Source organism: Bos indicus x Bos taurus, chromosome 19, assembly GCF_003369695.1.
Source record: "Bos indicus x Bos taurus breed Angus x Brahman F1 hybrid chromosome 19, Bos_hybrid_MaternalHap_v2.0, whole genome shotgun sequence".
NCBI classification, from domain to species: Eukaryota; Metazoa; Chordata; class Mammalia; order Artiodactyla; family Bovidae; genus Bos; species Bos indicus x Bos taurus.
In genome coordinates, this window is record NC_040094.1 from 42,670,464 (window position 1) to 42,687,806 (window position 17,343).

The window sequence follows — 17,343 nt, forward strand, 5'->3', positions numbered from 1 at the left end:
TATTTAAGATATATCCTCTTAGAGAACTTCAAGTATAAGTTCAGTTCAGTTGCTCAGTTGGATCTGACTCTGCGACCCCATGGACTGCAGCATGCCAGCCTTCCCCGTCCTTCACTAACTCCAGGAGTTTGTTCAAACTCATCTTCATTGAGTCGGTGATGCCATCCAACCATCTCATCCTCTGTTGTCCTCTTCTCCTCCTGCCTTCAATCTTTCCCAGCATCAGGGTCTTTTCCAGTGAGTTGGCTCCTTGCATCAGGTGGCCAAAGTATTGGAGCTTCAGCTTCAGTGTCAGTCCTTCCAATGAGTATTCAGAACTGATTTCCTTTAGGATTGAGTGGTTTCATCTTCTTGCTGTCCAAGGGACTCTCAAGAGTCTTCTCCAACACCACAGTTCAAAAACATCAGCTCTTCAGTGCTCAGCCTTCTTTATGGTCCAACTCTCACATGCATACATGACTACTGGAAAAACCATAACTTTGACTAGACAGACTTTTGTCACAAAGCAATGTTTCTGCTTTTTAATACACTGTCTAGGTTTCTCACAGCTTTTCTTCCAAGGAGCAAATGTCTTTCAATTTCATGGCTGCAGTCACCATCTGCAGTGATTTTGGAGCCCCCAAAAACAAAGTCTGTCACTGTTTCCATTGTTTCGCCATCTATTTGACATGAAGTGATGGGAGCAGATGCCATGATCTTTGTTTTTTGAATGCTGAGTTTTAAGACAGCTTTTTTACTCTCCTCTTTCACTTTCATCAGGAGGCTCTTTAGTTCCTTCCTCTCTGTCTGCCATAAGGGTGGTGTCATCTGCATACCTGAAGCTATTGATATTTCTCCCAGCAATCTTGATTCCAGCTTGTGCTTCATCCAGCCCAGCATTTCACATGATATACTCTGCATATAAGTTAAATAAGCATGTTGACAATATCCAACTTTGACGTACTCCTTTCCCAATTTGGAACCAGTCTGTTGTTCCATGTCCAGTCCTAAATGTTGCTTCTTGACCTGAATAAAGGTTTCTCAAGAGGCAGGTCAGGTGGTCTCGTATTCCCATCTCTTAAATAATTTTCCAGTTTGTTGTGATCCACGCAGTCAAAGGCTTTAGCATAGTCAATATAGCAGAAGTAGATGTTTTTCTGGAATTCTCTTGCTTTTTCTATGATCCAACAGATGTTGGCAATTTGATCTCTGGTTCCTTTGCCTTTTCTAAAGCCAGCTTGAATGTCTAGAAGTTCTTGGATTATGTACTATTGAAGCCTGGCTTGGAGTATTTTGAGCATTACTTTGCTAGCATGTGAGATGAGTGCAATTGTGTGGTAATTTGAGCATTCTTTTGGCATGGCCTTTCTTTGGGATTGGTATGAAAACTGACCTTGTCCAGTTCTGTGGCCACTGCTGAGTTTTCCAAATTTGCTGGCATACTGAGTGCAGCACCTTACAGAATCATCTTTTAGGATTTGAAATAGCTCAACTGGAATTCCATCACCTCCACTAGCTTTGTTCATAGTGATGCTTCATAAGGCCCACTTGGCTTGGCATTCCAGAATGTCTGACTCTAGGTGAGTGATCACACACATCTAGGTCATTCCTATCTTTTTTGTATAGTTCTTCTGTGTATTCTTGCCACCCCTTTTTAATATCTTCTGCTTCTGTTAGGTCCATACCATTTCTGTCCTTTATTGTGCCCATCTTTGCATGAAATGTTCCCTTGATATCTCTAATTTTCTTGAAGAGATCTCTAGTCTTTCCCACTCTGTTGTTTTCCTCTATTTCTTTGCATTGATCACTGAGGAAGGCTTTCTTATCTCTCCTTGCTATCCTTTGGAACTCTGCATTTAGGTAGAGATGGATATATTTTTCCTTTTCTCTTTTGCCTTTAGTTTCTCTTCTTTTCTCAGCTATTTGTAAGGCCTCCCCAGACAACCATTTTGCCTTTTGCATTTCTTTTTCTTGGGGATAGTCTTGATCTCTGCTTCCTGTACAATGTCATGAACCTCTGTGCATAGTTCTTCAAGCACTCTGTCTATCAGATCTATCCCTTGAATCTATTTGTCACTTCAATTGTATAATCATAAGGGATTTGATTTAGGTCATACCTGAATGGTCTAGTGGTTTTCCCTACTTTCCTCAATTTAAGTGTGAATTTAGCAATAAGGAGTTCATAATTTGAACCACAGTCAGCTCCTGGTCATTTTTTTGCTGACTGTACAGAGCTGCTCTATCTTTGGCTGCAAAGAATGTAGTCAATCTGACTTTGTTATTGACCATCTGGTGATGTCCACATGTGGAATCTTCTCTTGTGTTGTTGGAAGAGTGTGTTTGCTCTGACCAGTGTATTCTCTTGGTGAAACTTTGTTAGCCTTTGCCCTGCTTCATTTTGTACTCCAAAGCCAAACTTGCCTGTTACTTCAGGTATCTCTTGAATTTGTACTTTTGCATTCCAGCCCCCTATGATGAAAGGACATCTTTTTTTTTTTTTTTTTTTTGGTGTTAGTTCTAAAAGGTCTTATAGGTCATCATAGAACCGTTCAACTTCAGCTTCTTTGACATTAGTGGTTGGGGCATAGACTTGGATTACTGTGAATTTGAATGGCTTGTCTTGGAAACAAACAGAAGTCAATTTCAGCTACAAAACACAGTATTATTAACTATCATCATAATGTTGTACATTAGATCACCAGAACTTATTCCTCCTACATAACTTAAATTTTGTACCCTTTAGCCAATATCTTCCCATTTCTCCCATCCTTCAGCCCCTGGAAATCACCATTCTACTCCGCTTTTATGAATGTGACTCAGATTTCACATATATGCAGGATCATGCAGTATTTGTCTTTCTATGTCTGGCTTATTTCACCTGACATAATGCCCTCCAAGTTCATCCATGTTGTCTCAATGTCAGGATTTTCTTCTTTGTTTTCCTTCCATTATGTATATTTATCTTTATCCATTCATCCATCCAGTGGATAAAAAATTTCAAGAGAGAAGAGAAACAGAGATCACCCTTTTTTACTGTTATGAGTTCTTCAGTATTTGCTGAAGGAGAGCTTCTGCAGATGTGTTTGGGGTACTAATAGCAACCTCCCTCCCCAGGTAAAAATCATGAAGGATGTTTATTCAAAATCAGTTTTACCCTTTCATAGTCACACCTCACATGTAACTGACATTCAGAGAATAAGCTCTGAGTTCAATCCTAACATTGCTACTTACTATAACCATAAGAGAAAAAAATTAGTCATGCAGTTTCTAGGGCTTGGTTGGCATTTAATAAATGTTAGTGCCTGTCCTTTTGTAGGCCTTTGGAAAAGGAAAGGTGGAATGTTTGAGAAATGTTAGCCATTGGACTTTACTTAGTAAGATCCCATAACTAACATGTTTATCATATTCAGATGAGACTTCTTGCCTTAGTGGTCCCACTGGTTCCCTGCTGGCCTGAGTCTCTACTGGGACACATTGTGTTTAGTGAATGTTAACAAATGGTAATAAAGACCTTTAAGGAGAGGATTAAACGACAAGTCCTCCTTCACTTTCAAGTGGCTTTTATATGAAGCATGAACACATAGAGTGAACACTTTAAAAGGAATGAATACAAATGAGAATCATCACTGCTTTGCAAGAGGAAAGTTTATTAGAAGGTTAACAAGGGGATTTGGGGGACTGCAAGACAAATCAAAGCAGCAGAGAGAACCACAAAACTCCTCATGTGACAACTCCCCAGCCCAAACCTGTCAGACCATCAGGTCACAAGAAACTGGCCTTGAATTAAGAGGATCAGGTGGGCCTGGACATTCTCTTTCCAAACTGTGAATTATGGTGGTGACTGGGGTACTATCCAATGGCTGATGGCTGTCAGAGAGCAGGGCTGGTCCATCAATGGTCCTCTGTCTTCACAGTCCTCCTGCTGGCCCTGGCTGTCTAGCACCCAAAGGTGTTGCAGGGCCCAAAGCGGGAGCGTGGGCCGCAGGGGGTGCAGGGATTGGTGACACAGGACCCGACTGATGATGCGTTGGTCGTGGCGCAGGGGTTGCAGGGCAGCCTGGGACACAGAACAATTAGCTCATCAGCATAAGATGGATAATAACAAAAATAAAGGAGGGAGTTCAACCCAAGGAGACAGGGGACAAATAGAAGCCATTTTCTGACTTCTTAGGAAGCCAAGTCTTATTCGGATCACTCCTAAATAAGCCTTGAGATGGAACCAGATCGATAAGCCTGAAGTTGTGGGGAAAACCCTTCATCCCTCCTCACCTGTGAGATAGATTGATATTATCTACCCCACAGATCATGTTCATGAAAATACTCAGGCAAAAAGTGCTGGACCCTAGAAGTGTTTGAGTAACCTCCCCTTTTTGATACTCAAATGCTCATCCATAACGTGGTTGCCCTGATCCCCAGATCCTCAGATCCCCACTCTGCCTGTCTCAGGGGGATCCCAGCCAGGGTCCATGAAACAATAGGTGTGAAACTGGGGATTAAATCCAAAAGCATTATTCAAGTACATGTGATGGTGGTTACAGGTTTGTTTTCCCTTTTGCTGAAGGTACAAAGCTTTATTTACCCATCAGCCTCCAAAAGCTCACCAGTAGAGGAAACAGTCAGGCTCAGGAGTATCTTTTGGAGCAGACAATACCTTTAGGCCTGGTCGTGACAGCAGCAAACACCCTTCACTTCCCACTGCTGTAGTATTAAACTCTAGTCTTTGCAGATATATTGGCATCAGAAACTTGACCCAGGAAGCCCCCGTTTTGTCTTTTGGTAGGACCGTGCATGTACCATGCCAGGGGTACCACCTGCTCAGTACTCACTTGCAGTCCTCGCTGTCCAGCAGCCCACGGTACGTGTTGATCTCACACTCCAGCCGGGCCCGCACGTCCAGCAGCACCTGGTACTCCTGGTTCTGCCGCTCCAGGTCACTCCTGATCTCCGCCAGCTGTGACTCCACGTTGCCGATCAGGCCCTGCACCTGGGCCAGCTGGCAGCTGTAGCGGGCCTCCGTCTCCGTCAGGGTGTTCTCCAGGGAGTCTCTCTGTCAGAGGGAAGGGGAGGAAGGTCACAGAGCTGCTCCTTCAGGGGCTTCTCCATCGCTTCCAAACAAGTCACCAGCTCCAAGAGTTCAGGAGAGGGTGGTCCGGGGGGCATCCCAGTGCCCCTGACTCCCCAACCTCACCTCCTCACCAGGAGTCTCATCAATACCCACCAGGTTGTGCTGGGCCTGAAGCTCCACCTCCAGGGCGTTGACCGTGCGTCTCAGCTCGATGATCTCTGCCTGGTAGGACTGCAGCTGCTCTGAGCTGGACACCACCTGCTTGTTCAGCTCCTCAGTCTGAAACACCAAAGGGCAGAAGAGACAATCAGACCCCACCTGAAGGGCCCCAAGGGGCTGAGGGTCCTGAGAGACCACGTGCCGAGATGCTCACCTGCCTGATGTACCATTCCTCCACGTCCCTGCGGTTGGTCTCCACCAGGGCCTCGTACTGAGCCCTGGTCTCGTTGAGCACACGGTTGAGGTCCACAGTGGGGGCGGCGTCCACCTCCACGTTGAGGCGGTCTCCCAGCTGGCTCCGCAGGGTGTTGACTTCCTGGTGGAGGAAGGGGAAAGAATGAACTCATAGAAAGAAATCTATATATGAATTCCCTTGTGGTGGAAAGGTTGCATTAGAATTTAGGACACATATTGATATAAAACTCGATGAAGTTACTTCCTGTGAGTCAGGCCTCCTGTCTGAGAGTCTCCACATCTGTATCATGAGGCTGCTTGATTGCTAATGTTTCTTGCCACTCCAAGATTCTACCATTTCTTTTTTACTTTTCCTTTGCTCAGTGATAAACCTGGCATGATAACCGGTTTATAATTGTTGCCACTTAAATGCTACTTAAATAGAGAGAAACTAGGCTTAACTGGTCCCATTTACTTCATGTCTTCTTATCATCACACCCTGTCCATGAGGGGTTTTTTCCTCTTCATCTAAACATCTAATGTTTGAGACATGTTTTTGATATCCTAGTGTTACATTCAACCATGAGGTCTGAATCAACCACTATTTCAGTGCCTTCATTTCTTCTATTTTCCTATCTATCCATCCATCCTTCCATCCATTTATTCTAGCTTGGGTTCTACTGTCTAGGTGACACATAAAGAAGTTTGCTATCTCCTTTCAGTCTAAGTCATTAATGGGAAGACAATCTATTCAGAAGACAACCAATCTCATCAAGCAGTAGAAAGTATTTTAAAGCTCTAGCCCCAAATGGAAATAGATTAGATGACCACACCCTTTTAGGTAAAAGAAGTAAGCTTCCCCAACAACCCACCAAGGGTGTTTTGAGCATCCAGCAAAATGTTCTCAGCTCTAGGATGTCTAGCAAAGACCTAAAGACCTATATTACCCTGCTCAGGGCAGTTACAGGACTCTCAGTATAGGAATGTCAGGGGCTGGGACTCTCTTACCTGCTCATGGTTCTGCTTGAGGCAGATCAGCTCCTCCTTCAGGGACTCCACCTGGGCCTCCAGGTCAGACTTGCACAGGGTCAGTTCATCCAGGATCCTACGCAGGCCATTGATGTCTGACTCCACCAGCTGCCGCAAGCCCAGCTCTGTCTGGTACCTTGCACACACAAACAGCAGTCAAAGGAGGTCAAAGAGGAAGACTTTTTCCTAGGCTTTACTTGGCTCACCTGGTCTAATTCATTACATTGTGAAATATTTGGAATTTTTGCAGTCTTTTGAAAGGGAAAAAGACCACTGCTCAGAGTGAAAAGGCTATTTCCTCCCTGAGACCCACAGAGAAGGTATCGGTGGGGCACCCCTGTATAGTTTTTGTTGTTGCTTAGTCACTAAGTCATGTCTGACTCTTTTGCAAACCAGGCCTGGCTCCTAGGCCAGAATTCTGGAGTGCGGGTGCCATTTCCTTCTCCAGGGGATCTCCCTGACCCAGGGATTATCAAACCCACATCTCCTGCTTTGCAGGCAGATTCTTTACCATTGACCCACCAGGGAAGCCACTGTATAGTTTAAATCTACCTTTAACTTCATTTGTTCTGATTCCCCATCACAGGCTGCTAACAACTAAGCCCTGTCATCCTCCATTCTCAAGTGAGTTGGTGACTTCACTAGCCCGCTATGGACCTCCTCACCATCCTTACCAACCACCCTGAGAAGCAACCTGGTATCATGAGAGCAGCACTGGATTAGAAGGCAGTGAGATTCAGCCCTGCCGTGAGGACAGTGGTAAGCTCTTTAATCTCTCTCAACCTCAATTTCCTCATCTGTAAAATGGGAACCAAACTGACATGTCAGGGACACACAGTTTTAAGGACATTAGCCCTCTGTGGCCCCCTAGGCAAAGCAATAAGGCTATTTTTTCCTACTTCATCTTGCTCCACCCCCCCCCCCAAAAAAAAACATGCGTCAGGTTGGCCCAAAGATGAAAAAATGATATAGGTAGAATCACATTGCAAACTATAAAGTCTCATAAAAATGCAATGGATTCTTGACGATTATAATGGTCATACCTAGAAAAACTGATGGATTCTCTGAAATGAATTTTGGCTCTCATTGTGTCATTTAACTTTTTCCAATGGGCTGATCATAACTCAACTGTATTAAGAGACTTGTGTGGAATATACTTTTAAAGTTGATCCAGATGTTAAGTTGAAAAAGAGAGTGAATAGATGACTGCTTGAGCTCCTTCAAACTAAATTTAAAACACAGAATGCTTGCTTCCAGTGAGGAGACTGACAGTTAACCTAACTCACTGAATGCAAGAAACCTCCCACTATGATCGCAGACAGCTTCTGCTTGCATGCTTCCAGGACAGAGTTCATCACTTTGCAACTCAGCCTGTCCATTACTAAATTGGTCTGATCATTAGAGAAATCTTACTTGGTCCTGAAGTCATCTGCAGCCAGCTTGGCGTTGTCGATCTGCACCACCAGCCTAGCATTCTCTGCCTTGTTGGCCAGGATCTGGGCACAGGATTAATTGTGAAATCAGTTGTAGTAAGAATGAATGTCTCATAACTTAAAATTAAAAACTATTTTCTTTCAAACAGATATTCCTTCCAAAAAGCTTCAAGTCTTCTCACATTCTCAGTTTGAGGATAAGGGGAGGATTCATTAATAGAACTGATCATTTCAAAACTAAAACAGTCAAGAGAAAATGTGCCTTTTGTCATAAATTCTTCTCTTCTTGGTCTGCCTCTTGTTTCCTGCAGTAACTGAACATACTGGGAACCAAATCTCTCATAGTGTTCCTGTTTGCTTAGTGGGAGGTGGGGTGCTAAACCCCAAAAAAACCCAAGCAAACAAAGACAAGTTGGTTATCCTATGCTCACACACCACCATTCCAGCCCTGCTGACCACTCTCCACTCTCCCCTCACATTGCCCTGGACAAAGCTTTTGCACAAAGCTTCTGCCTCTACCTGGAATGCCTGGATGCCTTCACCCACCTAGCAAGACCCTCTACGTAAGCCACATTCCCCTTCCTTCCCCAGTTCCTGCAGGAGTCACTTCTTCCTGTTGCTCCCACAGTAACTGCACCTAGCCAGTTACACATCTAATCACCTTCACTGTGGTTATTTGTTTCCTATCTCCCCTATTACACTGTGAGCTCCTGAAGGAAAGAGACTGTCTCACTCAGTACTTTATCCCTTGTTCCAGCACTGTGCCTCATTCTCACTAAATGTGCAGAAATCAGTGCACGATCTTCAAATCCCACACCGCCTTTCTGACACTCGCTTTGCCAGAACTACTGAATGGTGGACAGTTAATTCTGTCAGAGAATCAAGGGCTTGTGCAACTGAATATAAACTCCTCTTCATCCTTCAAACCATGCTCAGATAGTGCCTCTTCTGAGAAGCCCTCCCTGACCTACACGATGCATTAAGCCCCACTTCTACGCTCACTCTGTACTTGTCCCACTTCTACTCCCATATTTGTGGCCCTGAATTCTCATGTGTATGCAAGCCCGCTCTGTGTATACTAGGGAGGATTTGGAGCTGGTGGCTCTTTTACTTTGTTATAGACACACTGTCTTGTTATATCTGGAAATATCTAAGGATTCACGCAGGAAATTCCTAGCTCCAAGAAATAATTCGGGTGCATATTATTATGTTTTAATGCTATGCATGCTCCATGCTTGTATGCTAAAGTCATTTCAGTTGTGTCCAACTCTTTGCAACCCTATGGACTATAGCCTGCCAGGCTCCTCTGTCCATGGAATTTTCCAGGCAAGAATACTGGAATGGGTTGCCATTTCCTTCTCCAAGGGATCGTCCCAACCCAGGGATCCAGCCCACGTCTCTTACATCTCCTGCATTGGCCGGCCGGTTCTCTACCACTAGAGTTACCTGGGAAGCCCCTTTTAATGCTATAGGCTCGGAAAACAAGACCAGAATACCATAATAGGACTAAAGCATCAGTCAGTCTGGTTTTAAACAAGAAGTAGTGTTAGGTTGCTATGACTTTGGTCTAATGCCTTACCCTGTCCCCTGTCTGTACCTCTCCTTCCTGGGGCATCCCACATCGATTCTCTAGGATGACGTGATGTGTCTTATGTAAGCCAGTGACTTCTATGTCTCTGTCCTTATCATTTTCAACATTAGGTTTGACCAAACTTAAATCCACTTGGAAGTAGGTCTGTCAAATTTAGATAAGTAGTTCTTCAACTGGCAGCTCATCAGTTGGCAGTGCCCACCCCCTCACCTTCTGCTGGAGCTCCTCGATGGTCCGGAAGTAGGACTGGTAGTTGGGGCACACGAGGGGCTCCTGCTGCTGGCTCCGCTCCAGGATGCGGCTCTCCAGCTCTGCATTGTCCCTCTCCAGCTGCCGCACCTTCTCCAGGTAGCTGGCCAGACGGTCGTTCAGGAACTGCATGGTCTCCTTCTCGCTGCCATTGAAGGAGCCCTCACAGAACCAGTTGCAGCTGCCCACATTGGCGGGGATGTTGCAGGCCCCGGGCAGGGTGGTGCCACAGCAGCTGGAGGGCACGCAGGGCCTGGAGGAGCAGCTGGAGCGGAAGCTCAGGTTGGGCAGGCAGCAGCTGTAAGACATGGTGTTGGAGGGAGCAGAGCTCTGAAGGTCTGTTTCTAAGCCTGGTTCCTTTCTGTGGTGTAAGCCCTGGTCTTCTCCAGCTCTTTATATTCTGCCAGCGGTGGGTGTGGTAGCCACGCTTAGCGTTACCCTCTTTTACCCTCTCTACCAATTTTTCCATGTTATTTAGCCACCTCACGCGAGTCCTTTACCTCATAAAATGTTTTACTTGGGCTTCTTGCTAAGTCAGGACTCATCAACAATCATGCTGGTTGGTTAAGGAAAAGCTTCAAAGTGACCCACCCATATCTTTCCAACAGCAGCACTCACTCATGGGCTATAGAGTTAGTGATAGCTATGTCCTGTCCTCCAGAGTTGGGGGCACTTCTTCTCCTACACAAGGAAAGGTCAGTGGCTCATCTACGTCATGCTCAGTAGAGACTCTGTGAGAAAAAGCAGACTATTCAGTAGGGAATCCTGGAAGCTGAGATCGGAAAGGATTATGAGGCCATCTTGTCCAAGGCCCCTTTGCCAGGTGGAGGCAATTCTACCCTCTTCCTAGGGGGCTTCAGGAAGCCCCCAGGCTCCATTTCTGTTATTACTTAATGTTCACAGAACATTAAGAAAACTAACATCTTGGGAGCACCTACTCTTCAGGAAGATTTTACTCTGTACTTGTACATAGTATGACATTTGTTGACTTAAAAAATACTCAGAACCTAAAAGTTGAGGGTTATGTTTTATTCAGCAGGAATTTTTAGGACTTCAGGCCTGGGATACACCATCTCAAGTAACTCTGAGAGAACTGCTTTGAGGAGGCAAGGCAGGTAGCCAGGTTATACATAAATTTTGCAACAACGGACAGGTAGTCTGAACATCAAAAGATAATTGTTAAAGGAAAACCAGATATCCCAAGTTAAGGAATTTAGTAGTTTCCTGTGTATGAGAAGATGCAAGAGTCTGGGCTCACAGAAATCATTCCTTTGATATGCATCCCAGCTCTCTGGGGCCAGTATCCTGTGATTTCACATCCTGAGTTTCCTCAGGGCTCATCGAGGGGAATGGCTGCAGTCTGATGGCTAGATGGCAGGTATTCTTTCTTTCCTGACTTCCTTCAGGGTTCAATAGCTCACCAACGGTGGTGGCTGCAATCATTGAAGATTATGACACCCTTTGTTTACTGATATGGCAGGAAATATCCATTTCTCATGTTGTTAGAATGGCTTCTGCTTACTGAGAACCCACTGTGCTGAGCACCTTATTTATACTGTCTCTTTAAGTCCACACATAACACTGCAGGGTTTGCAAATGAGGATGCCAAACCTTTGAGAGGTTGTTCAAGGTCACAGAGCTCTTGCGTGTGGAGCCAGCATTACAACCCCCACTTCTCTGATTCCAATGACCTTGCTCTCTCCTTCACACTGTCTCCCTCATCCAATCTTCTCACTGCGAGATGCAATGATGCACAAAAGGATTGAGTGCAATTGAATGCACTACTAGGCAATATCACCTCCTAAATTATAATTGACCAAGAATTAAAAGTCTGTTCTCTATCAAAGAACCAAAGGTCACTTCTACTCTAGTGGAAGGAAGTCTACTAAAAGAAAATGTAATACCCACTAAGGCTTGGGGGAAAAGGGAGATTTACTGGGTTCGATGTCAAAATGCCTGATCCCAGTTTTCCAAATGATATGCGAGCTACGTGTGCCAAGTCACTTCAGTTGTGTCCTACTCTTTTCGACCCTATGGACTATAGCCCACCAGGCTCCTCTGTCCATAGGATTCTTCAAGCAAGAATACTGGAGTGTGTTGTCATGCCCTCCTCCAGGGGATCTTCCCAACCTGGGGTCAAACTCAAATCTCTTATATCTGCATTGGTAGGTGGGTTCTTTACCACTAGGGCCACTTGGGAAGCCCTTTCCAAAGGACGTGACTCTTAAAAAGTCATCACATTAAGTTACATGCTTTCTTTTTTTTCAGTTGATAATTATGTTTTATCCAGTGGACTTCCTGAGGGCTTAAGCCCAGAAGACAGCCTCTCAGAGAGCTCTGAGAGACTGCTTCAAAGAGGTAAGGGAGGATCCAGGATGCATGGGAGTTTTGCAATAAAAACCAGGTAGGCAGACTATCAAAGGATAATTGTTAATTAAAGAAAACCAAATATCTCAAGTGAATGAATTTAGCACTTTTCAACATATGGGAAGATGTAAGAGTCTGGGCACAGTGAAATCATTCCTTTGATATGCACCTCAGCTATCTGAAGAATTGATGCTTTCGAACTGTGCTGCTGGAGACGACTCTTGAGAGCTCCTTGGACAGCAAAGAGATCAAACCAGTCAATCCTAAAGGAAATCAACCCTGAATACTCATTAGAAGGACTGATGCTGAAGCTGAAGTTCCAATACTTTGGCCACCTGATCCAAAGAGCCAATTCACTGGAAAAGACTGATGCTAGGAAAGACTGAGGGAAGGAGGAGAAGGGGGCGACAGAGAATGAGATGGTTGGATGGCATCATCAACTCAATGGACATGAGTTTGATCAAACTCTGGGAGATAGTGAAGGACAGGCAAGCCTGGCATGCTACAGTCCATGGGGTCGCAAAGAGTCAGACACAACTGAGAGTAACTGAACAACATTTTGGGATGGTATCTTGTTTTTTCTCTATCCTGAATCCCCTCAGGGGGTGGCTGGAATGTCTGATGTCTTGTTGACTGCAATATAAGGTATGTGACATTCTTCATCCTCTGAACCAAAGTACCTGATCAATTAACACACAAGAGTCTTTTAAGATAAAGGCCTGCTCAAAGGAGGCACTAGAGAATGACTTAAATAGGACTAATACATGCGTGTTGAGTCATGTTTGACTCTTTGTCACCCATAGACTGCTGTCTGCCATGCTTCTCTGTCCATGGGATTGCCCAGGCAAGAATGCTGGAGTGCGTTGCCATTTCCTTCTCCAGGGGATCTTCCCAACCCAGGGACTGAACCAGCACTCTTGCATTGCAGGTAGGTTCTTTACCCCTGGTGCCACCTGGGAAGCCCCTACATAGGACTGGTTTTTCTTAAGTAAACAATGTGCCCCACTTAGATTTAAATTACATGCTTTATTGGTATTTCAAGACCATCTGTACATTTTGTCAAACATATTCTACCCTTTTGCTATTCCAGATGGAGATATGAAACATGAGGATTTTATGTTCAATCTATCAGTGCTCAAGATATGAAAAATATGCCTTAAAGTAGCTACCTTATGTAGCTAAAGTTCCTTTTAGTAGCTACGTGCTAATTCTTCCCATATAGCCTTACTCAGATCACCCCTTCTTCTAACTTGCTCTCACTAGGCTCTTTCTTTTGGTTATCCTCACTGAAAACAAGTCTTTATCTCCAAGAGAGTGTGGTTATTTTGGGACCCAATCCAGTGAGTTGAATAAAAACCAAACTGAATAGCATCTTCAGTGGGTCAGATACACATTGTGACTATAAAATTATAATGTATGTTTTCTTGGGTGATTCTGAAAGTCATTTCCAGTGTGGAACTTCAACTATGTATTCATAAAAGACAGCAGCATTGGAATAAACTTGTATTCTTCCAGAAAGTATGTTTTTGATAGGCACAAAGTAGGTAATTATATAGTTCATCCCACTACAGAATTTTAAGTAAAGAAAAAGTGTAGTAAACCCTGTTAGTTGATGATTACTCAAGAAAGCATGTTTGCTTAACCATAAAACAGCAGGCATGCTTAGCGAAAAAAAAATCATGCAGCAGAAGCATGAGACATGACCCAAAACAACAAAACAATGGTGTCATGAGACCCACATTCTGCCCAGTGAGCTCAGTAAATTAATGACTCCTCGGATATGCTCTCTACATAGATGAAAAATTATGGAAAAGTGACATTTCAAAGTAAAGATCCTCATTATACTGAAACCTGAAATAATTTTCCATTGTGCCATGACAGTTCTGGCTTGACCATGTAGAGACAAGAAAACCCCCCAACCCAACTTGGAGGAGGAGCTGATGTTGGAAGCACAACGTCTACTCAAGAATGAGGAAGAAAGTAGTCTTTTCCCCCTCTTCACTTTTTCCTCTGATTGTAAAATGGTAGCCCTCTAAGTTCTTGGGGCAGCACCCTCTTGTCCACCCACTCATAAGCCTCACAAGTATCCTATTCTAATAAATCACTTCTTATCTATCAGTTTGCTTCTTGGTGAATTCTTTCTGGGCTAAGACATCAAGGATCAGAGCTCTTAGGAGCCCCCTGAAATGCCACCTAGTGGTTTCATTTTGAAGGTAATTATATCCTCGCCCACATTCACAATCCACAATCTGCTCCTCCTGCCTGAATCTCTACCTTTAGGGAGATGTGGAACAGGTGTGTTAGTTCAAAATCACTACCAAATTGACTGAAGCATTCCTGGACAAGATCTGATAACGTAAAGCCAATTTGTTGTTTTGTTGTTATTTAGTCACTCAGTCTTGTCCAGTTCTTTTGAAATCCTATGAACTATAGCCCTCCAGGCTCCTCCATCCATGGGATTTCCCAGGCAAGGATACTGGAGTGGGCTGCCATTTCCTTCTCCAGGGGATCTTCCTGACTCAGGAATCAAGCCCAAGTCTTCTGCATTGCAGGCAAATTCTTTATCTCTGAGCCATCAGGGAATAGCTGAATTCATTAGCTTTTCTCTTTCTCCCCTTCTTCAATACCCCAAGCTTCAAAAGATAAAAATCTAGACAACAGCACTTTTTAAGGAATAGGAAAGGAATAATGTATTGTAGACTGGTAAATATGTCCATGGGGATCCCTATAACCATTACTGTAGCTTTCACCTCAGTTAGGAATAATCCAGAAGTAAGTATCCTGTATCTTCAAAAGTGGAGGGCAATGTTTAGAAAAGGCAACCATCTCACATCTTGCATAGAAGTAACTATGATCACTGCATAGTGGTCATTAGATGATGGTTGAGAGGACCTGTATCTATTAAGAAAACAGCCAAGTTTTAATTCACTTCCCAGAAATTCTGGAAGGCAATTGCCTTTTATTTTTTCTACTTACTGTGTTCTGTGAATTCTTACCTTTGTGTTAGTAATGACCTTGTCCCTAGTCAATGATCCTTCAATAAAAATGATGAGCAAATCAACCGCTAACAAACAGAAAGGTTTTACACCTGCTCATGTAATTGTGGCAGACGCCATGGTAAGGCTTCTGGTCTCCAGATGTGAGCAAATTGCAGTTGAGGTTGAAGGATACTATTTATTATGGAAGCCAAGGCTATTTCTGTGGGAGAGATCACACGCAAACTCTTAACCATGGAGTAGAGTCAGGGCAGATGTGCTGAGGCATCCTCCCTTTGGCAGGAATTTAAAGGCATCAGAAGCCTCTCTCCTCCTTCCCAAAACCTTCTCCCCTGATGGCCAGGCACTGCACCTGAAGTTCTCACCACCAGAAATGTAAAATGTATTCTGTGGGAGATGTGAAGTAACATCTGACCAAGCGGGATAGGGTGGGAAGGGAGGTAGGAGGGGGGTTCAGGAGGGAGGGGACGCATGTATTCCTACAGCCAATTCATGCTGAAGTATGGCAAAAACCATCACAACATTTTAAAGTAAAGGGCTTCCCTAGTGACTCAGCCAGTAAAGAATCTGCCTGCAATGAGGGAGACCTGGCTTAAATTCCTGGGCCAGAAAGATCCCCTGGAGACAGAAATGGCAGCCCACTCCAGTATTCTGTCCTGGAGAATCCCATGGACAGAGGAGCCTGGTGCACTACAGACCATGTGGCCACAAAGAGTTGGACTCGACTGAGTGACTAACCCACAAACATTTTAAGGTAATTATTCTCCAGTTAAAATAAATTACCTAGTTTTAATGTTTACACACAGCAAGGAGAGGCCAGGAGTGGAGTCACTAGGTGCACACAGATCAGGGGGATCGACTAACGCCAAAGAGTGATGAAGTATCGCTCACTGAGTGACAAGAAAATCAGAAACAGTGTCCAATAACAACACCAGGCCACCCAAATCAGCCCAAATTAGAGGTGCTTATAAGAACAGGATATAAGGCTTCCACAGACTGTTCCATAAAGGCTGCTGCTACTGCTGCTACGTGTCCGACTCTGTGTGACCCCATAGAAGGCAGCCCGCCAGGCTCCCCCGTCCCTGGGTTTCTCCAGGCAAGAACACCAGAGTGGGTTGCCATTTCTTCTCCAATGCATGAAAGTGAAAAGTGAAAGTGAAGTCGTTCAGTCGTGTCCGACTCTTAGAGACCCCATGGACTGCAGCCTACTAGGCTCCCCCATCCATGGGATTTTCCAGGCAAGAGTACTGGAGTGGGGTGCCATGTTACCAATTTACTAATTATCCAGCCTCACTGCATTGAGGAGAGAAATTGTGATGGTGATATAGGAACTAAGCCAGCAGATTTGGCTCTGAGAAGATACTCACACAGGATTTCTATTGAGGGACAAGTAGCAGAGGACCTGGAGAATGAATCACCTCAGGAGCAAAATGAGCTGAGCAAAGAGAGATATAGACACTTCAGAGAGGATTCAGGGACCACTCCACAAAGCCTCTCCAGAGCACACATTTTTTCTCTTACACTTAGTCCTGGATTCTCAATAGGAATGGAGTCCAGGGAAGTTCTAAGAGACAAGCCAAGTTAGAAAAATGCAAAATTATTCCCTATGTTTTTAACTCTACCAGTCTAAAATAAAAAAGTTAAAAAAATGTGAAACAATCCAGGACAATGTAATCTCAATGGTTTTAATCTTCTGGGTGAGCTGGATTCAGGGCCCACTCAGAAAAGAAATGAAAGCCTGATTATGTGACTGCTCTGCCCCTCAAAAAGAAATCAAAGTTGCTCAGTCGTGTCTGACTGTTTGTGACCCCATGGACTATTCCATGTGACCCCATGGAATTCTCCAGGTCAGAATACTGAAGTGGATAGCCATTCCCTTCTTCAGGGGATCTTTACAACCCAGGGATTGAACCCAGGGCTTTCACATTGCAGGCAGATTCTTTACCGGCTGAGCCACCAGGGAAGCCCTCAAAGGGAAGAGCAGATGCTAAAACATTTATCAAAGAACACAGAGAAAAAAGCAAGGTAAAATTCGTGTTTACTATCAATGCACTGAGTTGAATTCTTGCATTAAGTTCACTATGGAGTTGGTGATCTAAGACAGATGTGAAAGTGCCTTGAAATATGACTCCTTCACCCAGAGTCCAACCATCTCTCCATATAGCCACCAGTGATCTCCCTGTTACTGTACCCAGTGGATTTGTCTGAATATCCGTATTCCTTGCCCCAGATGCTATTGAT

At 44.3% G+C, this 17,343-nt stretch overlaps 1 protein-coding gene across 1 annotated transcript; it reads right to left on the minus strand.

The window, feature by feature from the left end:
* Nucleotides 1–3,852: 3,852 nt before the first annotated feature.
* LOC113878251 (keratin, type I microfibrillar 48 kDa, component 8C-1-like) lies at nucleotides 3,853–10,060 on the minus strand. Its single transcript, XM_027519240.1, has 7 exons — nucleotides 9,701–10,060; nucleotides 7,880–7,962; nucleotides 6,446–6,602; nucleotides 5,418–5,579; nucleotides 5,198–5,323; nucleotides 4,806–5,026; nucleotides 3,853–4,036 (listed from the first exon to the last, which is right to left on the minus strand). The coding sequence occupies exons 1-7, from the start codon at nucleotides 10,046–10,048 to the stop codon at nucleotides 3,916–3,918; spliced, it is 1,218 nt and encodes a 405-aa protein (XP_027375041.1). The 5' UTR covers nucleotides 10,049–10,060; the 3' UTR covers nucleotides 3,853–3,915.
* Between the last annotated feature and the right edge of the window lie 7,283 nt (nucleotides 10,061–17,343).

Bases quoted from the DNA above. Each gene is read 5' to 3' on its own strand.
- LOC113878251 (XM_027519240.1), bottom strand. From the start codon at position 10,048: ATGTCTTACAGCTGCTGCCTGCCCAACCTGAGCTTCCGCTCCAGCTGC. The intron at 7,963-9,700 runs GTGAGGGGGTGG...TCCTGTGCCCAG, and splicing joins TCGAGGAGCTCCAGCAGAAG to ATCCTGGCCAACAAGGCAGA. The intron at 5,324-5,417 runs GTGAGCATCTCG...TTGGTGTTTCAG, and splicing joins AGGAATGGTACATCAGGCAG to ACTGAGGAGCTGAACAAGCA.